Source organism: Berghia stephanieae, chromosome 5, assembly GCF_034508935.2.
Source record: "Berghia stephanieae isolate SIO BIC M18660-M18661 chromosome 5, UCSD_Bste_1.3, whole genome shotgun sequence".
Classification (NCBI taxonomy): domain Eukaryota; kingdom Metazoa; phylum Mollusca; class Gastropoda; order Nudibranchia; family Aeolidiidae; genus Berghia; species Berghia stephanieae.
In genome coordinates, this window is record NC_088364.1 from 25666624 (window position 1) to 25679012 (window position 12389).

A 12389-nucleotide genomic window follows, 5' to 3' on the forward strand; every position below is an offset into this window, starting at 1 on the left:
ACTAATGCATGCTGAGAGGCGAGATGTGGCCTTTGTTTACGAAATGCCTTACTCAGAGATATATTGATGGAGCCAGTATCATCCTCTAACAATATAATTTTCGAGGAATTTTTATTTCATTCAGTTTATATTGCCCCAGATTTTGTTTTCATATTTTCCTATTTGTGATCCACCGCCTGAAAACGTCGGGATGCTAGAAATGAATTTATAATATTTTTTTTAAATTTTGAATAAACATATTAATGTTTGAGTTTTCTATACTTATAATTAATTGTATCTATTTTCCATAATAACGACTATAAATCAATCTCAAGATTCATTTCTGCGGCTATGAATTCAATTCCCAGCATCTATATCATCCCAATTTGAGACGGAAGGTCATATCTTTGCATTTTAAAAATAGAAATCACTACCCAGACAGGTTGAAGGACGAGTTCTGCATATTGTTTACGAATTGCCTTACTCCGGGACATATTGATAGAGATTCATTGAATACCTCCATCTTACCCATTTGCCCATGTTCATTGTCGTCTTTGTTATCATGTTAACTATGGACCCTTTATCAACGCCAAGTGATTTGCCAGACTTTATTTCTTTTTAAAATACCCACATAAAACTAACACGTGACCAATAGCACAAAACAGTAAGATGTCAGGATGAGACAGATGCCGACAAGGGATTTTAAAGTTAAAATGAGTAGAAATCGAAATTTTATGTTTTGTCAATTTAAGCAATGATATGCATTCTTCATCATAAGACTCGATTGCTTTATTGGTAGAGTCTTCGCTTCACACACAAAGCGACCAAGTTCGATTCCGGGTGAAGTCTATACATTTTTTTCAGATTCCCCTGTCAACCCACCAGTGATAGGGTAGCGGGTCTGTTAGATCTGGCGGAATGTACTTTGTGATCGACGAGCGACCTATACAAAGGGTAACAAGCAATTGCTATTGTCCGTTTCACACATTATAGAAACCAGGTTAAACTCCGGTTCCTTTGAGCTCATGGGTCTGAATATACTGTTTAAAATAAAATACAAGTCTCTTATTTTTTACCCATAGTTCATTCTTTAGTCGACATTATTCTATTCTGAGAAGGGGGGTGGGGGGGGGGGGGGTCGTCGGTGTCACGATTACAATTGTTGTTTTGACTGTCCTCGAAACCTATTTTAAACTAAAACCTCCAACTGCCAAAGTGAGCCTGTTTAGATGATAAAAAACATATTTGAGACATCGATATATTGTGTCCTGACAGTCTGGTGGTATAATGGAAGCCCTTTACTTTTTTAATTCAGAAAAATGAGTGGAGCAGGCATTTATGTTGATAACAACAAGAAATAAAGTGAGCAGGAAAGTGCCAGAAGACAATAGAGAATAAAAATTTCGCGGCGGCATTGGGGCCTCGAACCCGCGACCTTACTGGTACGACAACTCCGCCTGGCCGGGGAGATCGTGACTCTACCGTTTGAGCTATCCACGACCCCATAAAGATCGCTTCTCATCCTAGTCTTATTAGAGCCTTCTCTCTTCGACTTCTTGAGGTCACGGGTTCAACACACACAAACGAAAGCTATTCACTGCACATCTTGTGTTCACACAAATAAGTCAAAACATTCTCCTGATAACAGGGTACCACTGTACTGTGGTGATATAACTCCGCATAGAACCACAGGCTAGCGCACCTACCAGTCGACAAACTTTCGTGATAAGGCTCGGTAATATCTGGAAAAATCGAGATGCAGAGGTGATCGAAGAATTTCTAATCAACTTTCTACCTTAGATGAAGGGGCTCGATACATCCATTATAAATGAGCTTAGCCCGGTCTTTCTTCTCTTTGCTCGGTAAACGTCAACAGCAGGGTTCGGCCACCTACCTATCTTTTATTTCAAACACACTTTCTACGTGTTTACAATGCTGGGTGTTCTATAAATGTGGCTTATTGTTGTATTGGTTGAATAAATTGTTTTTTATAGAACCCATAATGGTCTATAGTACAGTTTTATTTCCTGGGGTCACCAGAGTGTCTGTAAAATAACAAGATTGTGTCTGTTGATGTATTGAATGTAAGATATTGAATTAAAAGCAGCGGTTTGCAGTGATAATGTTAGACAAGGTTTATGATTCAGTGCAAGACGAAATCAATAGATCGAACACAACTATATGAATATTAAAATCAGTCTTTCTCTTCTGAGGATCAAAACTCTATAAATCAGTCGAAACAAATAGGGAGGTAAAGATATGCTGCGCTTCAATAAATAACAAAGACAACTTACAGGTTTATTTTATTAATTAATTGTTGTTTTTTTATTTGAATAAAGATTAATCACATTCCTTTTTATTTGGATTTATGCTTCCTGCAGAGTAGTATCTGGTTTTAATCACTTGAAGAAGACTAATTTTTATTTTAGTTTTCTCTTGTGTTTCTTGTATTAGTTCAACTGAATTATCTGGCGGTGTGAGTATTTCCGGAACTAGTACAAGTGTTATACAGTTTCATTTTTGAATAAATAGTTTTGTTACATTTGAGGAAAAATAAAAGTTTTGTCCCCTTAACTTTACAATGAAAAACGTAATCAATGTTCGTATTTTCAAATCATCCATTTTGGTTAGTCGTTTTATTATTTAATTTAACTTACAGTCAAGTTTCCATAATTTTATAAATTTTATTCCTCTGTTGACAATTTTGTGTTATAAACGTATGATTCTGTTTCTTCAACCCCCCCCCCCCCCCGCCCCTTCCCCCGAATACTGTATCTTAAATCCTTGAAATAAATTAGATATAATGACAATGGAAGGATAGCATTTGATGTTTGAAGTTGTAATGGTGACATTGCTATCACTATGACTGGATTACAGGGTTATCTCTTATTTCTCTTCATCGTCTTCTATGGAACTATACAAGGTAACAATAGCCATGTTAACCATGGAAGAATGATACTTGTGGCTGAAATTTAAACATTGGTCAATAATAATAATAATAATAATAATAATAATAATAATAATAATAATAATAATAATAATAATAATAATAAAAAATTATGCCTTTTCCGCCACGACATCATAAGATATCGTCGCCTAGGCATTCCACGAAAGAATATAGATAACTCATCAAACAAGATGTCTGATGTCAACTGGAATCACCCATGTCCAAGTGAGCAAATTGGGGATTTCTAATCTTGCTCAAGGAAAAAAACGAAAGTGCCTGAAGCGGGTCTCGAACCCGGGTCCTTCCGAGTCACAGTGCAATGCCTTAACCACTCGGCCACTTCACCCCCCAATAATAATAATAATAATAATAATAATAAAAATAATAATAATAATAATAATAATAATAATAATAATAATGATAATAATAATAATAATAATAATAATAATAATAATAATAATAATAATAATAATGATAATAATAATAATAATAATAATAATAATAATAATAATAATAATAATAATAATAATAATAATTATTAATAATAATATTGTTATTATTCTTTTTATAATTATTATTATTATTATTATTATATTATTATTATTATTATTATTATTATTATTATTATTATTATTATTACTATTATTATTGTTATTTTCATTATCATCATCATCATCATCATCATCATCATCATCATCATTATTATTATTATTATTATTATTATTATTATTATTATTATTATAGGATATAGAAGTACCTTTCTATAAAAGCTTTTTTTTTACAACAGTTCTTTATTTTGTATTTCAATCTTGGCGTATGGTTGCCAAGGTAACATAGTCTACATGGTTTCTATCGTCAGAAATCCCTTTTGTTACGAAAAATTATCAAATATTCCACCAAAGTCTTGTGAATAATCTCTTACAAGAAAAAAACTACGGTACCAGCGGGTAACATTTACGATACTTGTATTACCTTCTTTGTTACTGTTAAAGGCATGTTGTATCCCGCAAAATCTAAACCAGCTTCTTCTGCATAGTGTAGTATCAACTAAATATATGCAAAGCAGGTTACAAGACATCCCAGGTAAACAGCAAAATTTGAGCTATTGGACAAGACATGTCGCCTGTAAGGCGCCATACTATTTTCTTTTCGATATAGGCCACGCTGTTACCAAGCATGAACTAATTTAACACCTGAGTGTGAAAGAATGGAAGTAAAGAGCGTTTTCCGAGGACTCAAATCTGTGCTGCCTACCAGTGGGACTCAAACCACGGACATATTGGTCCTAATGCGAATGTTATCTGATCAGGTAATGGATCTTATTTATCCATCACAATAGTTTTAGACACTATTTACAAAGGGATAGTACAAGAAACTCGTCAGCGTTTGTCGGGCCAATTGCTTACTTTCTTATAGTTGGAAAGAGTACATATTTTACATAAACAAATATATGGGAGTTGAAAATGTCCTCTAAGTTTTGAGCTGGCTGATCTGATGAACGCTGACAAAAAACCCATAAGACTCTAGGGGAAAGGGAAAAATCCTCCTTTATAGAATTTGACATCAAATAAAATTAATAATAATATTCTTGATACATTTCAGACTCCGTCGCAGATGAAGCCATAGGCTTTTCATACTCAGAAAACAACGTGAAGTTATTCGAAATTTCTCGAAACACAGCCGGATGTTACGCGGATTTGAACTCATATCCACATTGGTGTCTTGGAAACCTATCTCGCTGCCAGGATGGTATCACAGTCAGAGCTTGGATCAAACCGGAGACTGCGGTGACACCGGAACAACACAGGGAGATCATCTTGACTTCCGGTGGACATCTGTCTTCGGTTGAAAATGGATTTTTTATTGAGCGGAAGTTTGGTTTCCAATATAGAGTCGGTATTGTCTTTGAAGATTCTATGTGGAAAGTAGATTTTCTCCTTGAACATGGAGATTGGGTAAATATTGAGTTTACATGGTCGTTATCTTCTGGACTGGACGTTCGAGTGGATGGGTTTAAAGCAGGAACTGTTGGGACAAATGATGTCGTCAGTCGAGAAGGAGGATGGGGTAGAGGTGGTGCTGATGGATTTGAATCATACGCGAGTAGTCTTGTAGTCGGCTTGGGTTCGGATAATCAACCTGTTACGTCACAAGAGTGTACATATGATGTCAAACATGTAAGCGTACTGAATAGAGTTACGACGTATGACAAAGGCCAAGTAGACGAGGGTGAGTATTATATTTTCTTTCATATTATCATGTCACTTAAATAATATATTGGCCCATTCGGCTCCGGTTTTAAATATCCGGTGATGGATAGTACATACGTGGGGTCTATCATGCAGAAAGATGCATTGTACTATAAATGACGTCATTTTAATTCTATATGGCCTAGAAAGGAATAAATAGAGCATTGGGCAAGACGAAGTTGTGGAAATGTGCTAAATAGATTGTATGGAAACAAAGTAGCGAACTATTGCCCCAAGTTTGAGCTCCACTATTATTGCCATCTCTTATATTCCGTGGGACATGACATTTAATCTGCATGCTATTTCTGCCAGTCGACTCCTTCATTTAAAGTCCAATCTCTTGGACAATTCAAACGAGCGAAATGTAATGTAATGATGCAGAATAACTGGAGTCATGAATTTATCCGATTTATATTAGTGCGGGGCGGTCCTTGGCAAGCTTAAGGACCACGGTCCTACGGTCCTTGGGAAATGAAGCTCGCAAGGACCGGTCTCTAGACCGGTCCGTTCATTCTTGAACCGTTAAAGACCGCTACACGATGAAAACCGTGGCCTACAGGAGTAAAACACACGGAGTAGTCACACTCATTTCAAATTGTAACCTAATTAGAGAAGAGGGGTGATGCCTTCTTTATTTGCTCACCGTACTTCATTGTTACTTCGATAATTTAATAAAATTTGAAATTTATCCCCATTAACGGAGATAATGGCATCGCCCAAGGCGTTGATCGAGTTGTTCGTGGCGTTGATACACACACGCAACTCCTACCCCCCCCCCCCCCCCCCCCCCCCACACACACACACATTAGAGGGCAGCGAGCATTGAAGAGTAAGAGAGAGACGTGAAGTTATAATAAGAGGGGGTGGATGAGGTGATAAGAGGGGTCGATGGTGACTTTTCGCCAGATCTAACAAACTCAGCTACCCATTCATTGCTGAGTAGACAGGGATTCAGAAAAAAATCGACTGCACCCGGGATCGATCTCTGGCCCTTTGCGTATAAAGAGAGTGCTCTATCAACTGAGCTATCGGGGTCCCCAAATATTCTATTGGACCTTTTAAAAATACAGACGTTATAACTGTTTTTTTTTGGACGGAAGAAACTAATGAAACTCATATTACTTGATTAGTTAAAACACCAAACGAAATTTTAATATTATTGTATTATTTTAAATGACAACAATGCGATAGAAAGGAGTGGCGACAAGAGATGGACAAAAGAAAACAAAAAATCAGACTTGCAACTTGCTAGGTTCGACACACACACACACACACACACACACACACACACATCTTTAGTAGTCACATACATTTCAAACAATAACCCATTAGAGAAGAGGGGTCATGCCTTCATCATAGATCATTGTCATTGCGATCATTATGGTGTAGTAAATTTTGAAATTTACCCCGTATAATGGAATCGTCCAAGGCGTGCGCCTCCTGTTCCCCCCATCTCACACACGAAAGGGCGGTTTGCGGAGTGGAGGGAGGTGGTCGTCTGCCTCTATGGTCGTCTGTGTCGTTTAGTGTATGGCAAAGGGGGGTGGGTGCGATTAATTAAGTGGGATGGGTGGTGATTGGTGGAAGATAGGCAAAGGACCGAGGCAACGAATCGCTGGGGAAGTAGTATGGCGCGAGACCGTTGAAGTGATAAGAAGTGAGGACCGCCGGCGGTCTTCCTCTTTGGGACTGGACCACGGTTCACAGCTAAAAGACCGTGGGACCGGTCCTCGGTCCGGTCCTCAGCGCGGCACTAATTTATATTCTATGAAACAAACCATAACAGTAGCTTGATTCTCATTGGAAAGGACGCTGGATAAGACTTTGGCCCAACTACCCAGTCACGGCTGGTATAAACATATTATTCCTCTTGGTGGTAATTACAAGTATTGGGTAACATATAACAAACCTAATTTCCCATTTCATTCAGTTACGTTTTGTTAACTTTTCCCACTATTTTCATTTGCAGATACAACTTCGTATTCGTTTTTGTGTTGATTTACTACAAATCCTGTCAGAGTTTCACTTAGAATTTGATATCATGAATAGAATGTCTCAAAATGTACCTCTTTCCTAGATTCTCAACTGATAAAATGATTGAGATTAAAATATGCATTATGCTGAATTATCTTTTTTAAAAATCTTGTTCCTCTCACTAGAGTTTGCTCACCTTCTGTTCCGCGGCTGCGTCAGGAATTCGACTTGGAGCCCCGATGGTTCAACTACTGACGATTCCATTACAAAATGTCGATCTAGTTGCTACATGGATGACATCAAACACTTCAATAAGTACGCCATCTTCGATGGTGATGCGTGCTCATGCGTGGACGACATATCCAGTCTGGATCTTTCTCATGACGACTGCGTCAACAACAAATGGCGAGTTTACTCAGTATCCGGCGTTAGAGACGGAAATCACATTGAAAGCAGCGACATTCTTCTCACTATCTGGAACGTGTCGTTGAGTCAGAGTCCCTATACAAAACCTGGCGAGGACGTGTTAATTTATGCAAGAATCAACTATGACGTAGGCAATGACGCTATTTATAGATTTGAATTTGATGACGGGATTGTCATTACGACTACGTCTTCACCAGTGACGCATGCATGGGTCTTACCCGGAGATCACAAGGTTATGGTTTCCGTCCACATTGGAATTGTAACAGTTACAGATCATATCTTTGTGTCTATTCTGGATGTTGACGAAGGAACGGCGCCTGATTACATTACACTAACCATGACACATCTTGAGGAAGACAATAAAGTCTTATGCAACGTTCAAGTCTTTGACGAGCATAAAACAGATTGCAGCGTGTATTTTGGAGATGGGACAAGCTCTACTCTAAATTCAGTTGAAATCTTTGGTGGCTTGGTCAATGCAGACCACCAATACGATACTTTTGGCCAGTTCAATGTAAAAACATTTTGCTCAAATGTATATGGAACAACAACAACTTCTCAAAAATTTATTTCAAGAACGTTAACTCCGTCCTACCAATATATATCCGACTGGGGAAATTTAACCGTTGATGCTTTTGGAGATGAAAGCTTCTTCAAGGATCTGACTGCAAAGGTTGGAGAGAATTTGGTTGGTTTAAGCATTGATAAGGGTGGCAGAATCTCTGTCAGTGCTGATGATATGACTATAGGGGCTGACAATATCGTAAAAATTATATATCAAGGCGTTGTGTTGGGCGAGCATATTGTTAGCATCAGGAAGATGGTAGGCAAACCAATCTTATCTGGATACGTGACATCTGGTGCCTGGAACTTTACATCATTGTTTGCGATCTCTCTGAGGCCGACAGACCATTGTTGGCTAGATATAGATTTTGGAAACGGACAGCCTAGAAAGCTAATTTATGTCAATGAAAATGACGCCAATATCCCTATACGTCAATCTTCGTTTTACTCAGACCTAGGAGATTATGTGGTTACTGTTGATGTTTACAATGAAGTAAGTAAGAGTCAAGAGACATTGGATATGTCTGTAGAAGTACCAATTATAACTTTAAACGTATCGACTGATAACATAACAAGGCTTCAAGATAACGTTACTGTTTCTCTTGATGTGAACTTTGGGATTAAAGGTCCTCGACAAGTCAATTTTGTTATCGATTGGGGAGATGGCCAAATTCAAGAACATCGCCATTTCAACTATGACCCTGTTGGGTTTGACATGTTGTACCTGGACCATGATTACGTGGATTGGGGTCTATACAGGATATCCGTCACTGCTATGAATAACATATCACACGGAAATCAGGAAGTATTAGTACAAGTCGGGGAAAATATGACGTATCTGGACATTTTGACTGATAATGAAAGAGTACCAGTAGGCGGGGCTATAGTTTTTACAGTAAACTGCCCAACTGGATCTGACGTCATGTATATCCTTGACCTTGGTGACGGGACTAACTTTACTGTATTAGAACTCGACGGCTCAAATGACACAGCAATCACTCAAGCCACCAACATTTACTCCAACTCTATCAACGTGTCTCATGTTTACGCCATGCCTGGTGTGTATGATGTTAAAGTCGTTGCTATAAATGATTTTGGTCAGATTTCAACATCTCTATGTCCTAAGATTCTCGTCTCCACGTCAAGTATGGACTCTGACTGCCAACCGCCGGAAGTAAATTTTGAAATATCGATAGAAAATGAAGATGACGATGAAGATTCTGGTGGTATTGACATTAATGGTGAGGACCAAGATGACTCAAATTTTGAGAATTCACTTAATACACCTCTCATCGTAAAACGAGCCGACACCATCACAATCACAGTCGATGCAACTTATCAATGCTCTTTAAATGGCAGTCATCTTACGTACTCCTGGAAAGGTTACTCTTTTGAATACGATTATGAATCTTCAAACTCAAGTATTATTAAGAAAAGTATCTTCCAGTTCTGTGGATTTAAACTTAAAGAAAACATTCTGACCATAACACCCAGAATGTTACCATTTGGATTGTACCAGCTATCAGTTACTGTGTCTCCAGCTGATAAGGATTTACTAACAACGACCAGAGACTATTTTATCGAAGTAATCCAGTCAGATCCCGTTCCTCACATCGACGGAGACAAAGTGCGGACAATCATGCGCTACGCCAACGCAATCTTTGATATCTCCGCCTCTCACGATCCTGATCTTGAGGAAAATCGAAGAAAAGACTTATCGTTCCATTTGTTTTTCCTTCTAGAAGGAGATTTGAAAAAGACTGTGGAAAAACCGTTTTGGCAAATGCAGAAGGACTCTAGTCTGTTACTGAACAGGACAATGTTTCACACAACCTCAGCAAACACCTTCTACCTGTATCAGCAAGGAAAATGCTTCAATGACAGTATAGGAATCCTGCCAGATATTTCTACATTTAATGGCCGGGTTACATTTGCGGCAGACAATTTTGCCTCTGATGTATTCTCATTCGGAGTCATACTGTGGGCGGAGCGAAACAATCTGACGGCTATGACGTCACAGATTGTTGAGGTCCGTTCTAGCAATATGAGTCTGGATGACCTTGGATCTCTCCTTGACCTGGCCTTGAACGCTGACCCGGACACGGCCATTAGACTTTGCGGGGGCGCTGCTAGTGCCATTCTCAATCAAGATGTGAGTATTTCAAAAGAATCTGATAAACACGAATAATGCACGATCTTAGAATGAATTTTGGCCGTTATGAGCTTAGTTACCCCATCCCTCCTCTAAATTTTTCATAAAAGTTCTCAACGCCTACTTCAAGATTGATACCCTTCATTTTGACCAATATGCCCTGAAGTCAGTCATTAACATAATATGAGTAAAGGAGAGGACACATTTGTAGTCCATCGCCTGATGTTGAAATGTTTTAATGAATAAAAGTTGGATTTATAGTCAGTATTGTAAAACTTGTGTGAAGCGTGTGTTTTATTAAGGAGGATTGGTAACATTTTCTTAAATGTGAGGACAAAAATTTGATATCTCTGATAACATGAACGCCAAATCTTTTCAGCACAGATTTCAACTCGGCATTACAGCGATTGAGAATATGAGTTATATTTGAGATATATTAATGTATGTCTTCATTAAGAATATATTATGAGATTGAAATAAGTATACAACGACCTTAGCTATGTTGTAACCCGTGAATTTCATCAAGAGAGAGAGAGAGAGAGAGAGAGAGAGAGAGAGAGAGAGAGAGAGAGAGAGACTTTACCAAATGCCTCACTGAGTTCTTCAGATCACATACAACTGGTGTTTATCTGGCTTATTGAAGCATGGAAAAGATAGTGTTAAAGCATAAAATGGGCGCATGTGAAATGGGGGCTTTAAAAACATAGAATTGGGTTATCTGTGGCTTATTGGATAAATGCATGTGATCGTGAAACTGAAAAAAATGTATTTAAAAAAAAAAGAACATACAGATTCTATCTTTACAGGTCAAAATGTAATCAAAGTATACCAGATAATATATGCCAATCTATCCAGTTTAACAAGTATTCCAGTTATAAATACATTGCCCAAATATTTTTTACAAATGTGGCTACTCTGTTGCATTATTGCCCATTTGTGATGAGTGTTGTTTTATATGGGACGGAAAATGTTATAAATCCAAGACAGATAGAACGATTTCACCGACGGTGAGAGTTGAGAGATAATGGGCTTGTTTATGTTTAAAGTTAGTCGCTGACTTTTTCAAATTCCACTACAATACGAAATGTTTTCTGTGATTATCTAATGGTAACGTCGAAAAGAATTATTCAAGTATTATATCACATTCTCCCACAGGCCTCCTCCGCAGACGAACAGGAAAAATTGGCTGAGGTAAGTCATTTGGGCATCTGTGTAAATGAAAATCGTAAAGCTCATTTAAATGTTAGATAATTATGGTTTTTATGGGCGGAATATAATACATTGTGTAGTTATTAGAACTGTATAAGTACAATAATCAAGATGACTGGATGACTGTAATAACGATACAAGCATAACAGATTTTGCGTAGTGTGTGGAATACCGACCTGCCCCACTTGAAACGTTTTATTTTCGACGATTAAAAACAAAGTCGTTTATATGGGTTATTTTAACAATTTTATTTCAGCGTAATGGAGAAACCCTCAATGTATGTCCTCCAGCAACAAATATTCCATATTTAACAAATTATATAAGATGCTTTTGAAGCACTGTAGCTGGACCAAATAAATCGTAGTTCTATGATATTACCAACAGTCTAATATTAAAACTATGTTATGTGCCATATACTTATCATGTGTATGCAATACACAGATGTTGATTCCATTATTATTATTATTATTATTATTATTATTATTATTATTATTATTATTATTATTATTATTATTATTATTATTATTATTATTAGACATTTCTGGGGCATTCAATACCAGTCTTACCCCAAAGAGACCTCGGATTAATGCAGGTTAAAGCCATTGGTGCCGTCATGCATAAGGAGTCCTTCTTAAGATTTCACGATGAAAGATAACCTCACAACTGAGCAAAACTGTACTCCACTAGCACAAAATATATATTATGCATTTTGAATTTTCACAGTCCACCGAAGCAGTTGTGAGTACCCTCGGATCGGTTGCCAAGAGAATTGACAGCCCAAATCAAGCGTCAAAGTGTGCCAATGCCATCGCCACCATGACTAGTAATAAAGATCTCGTGACGGAGGGCTCTAGGGTGAGTTGGATTACTAGATGACTGGATGGCTGGC

General features: G+C 37.7%; 1 protein-coding gene across 1 annotated transcript in view; it reads left to right on the forward strand.

Moving 5' to 3' along the window:
* The first annotated feature begins 2022 nt into the window (after positions 1-2022).
* The window catches only part of LOC144972664 (uncharacterized), a 181886-nt gene continuing 171519 nt past the window's right edge, over positions 2023-12389 (forward strand). Inside the window, exons 1-6 of the mRNA XM_078914143.1 lie at positions 2023-2275; positions 2778-2902; positions 4529-5155; positions 7335-10291; positions 11447-11482; positions 12224-12355. Of these exons, the coding sequence (XP_078770269.1) occupies positions 2842-2902; positions 4529-5155; positions 7335-10291; positions 11447-11482; positions 12224-12355 (3813 nt within the window). The 5' untranslated portion in view covers positions 2023-2275; positions 2778-2841. The remainder of the gene's footprint in view (positions 2276-2777; positions 2903-4528; positions 5156-7334; positions 10292-11446; positions 11483-12223; positions 12356-12389) is intronic.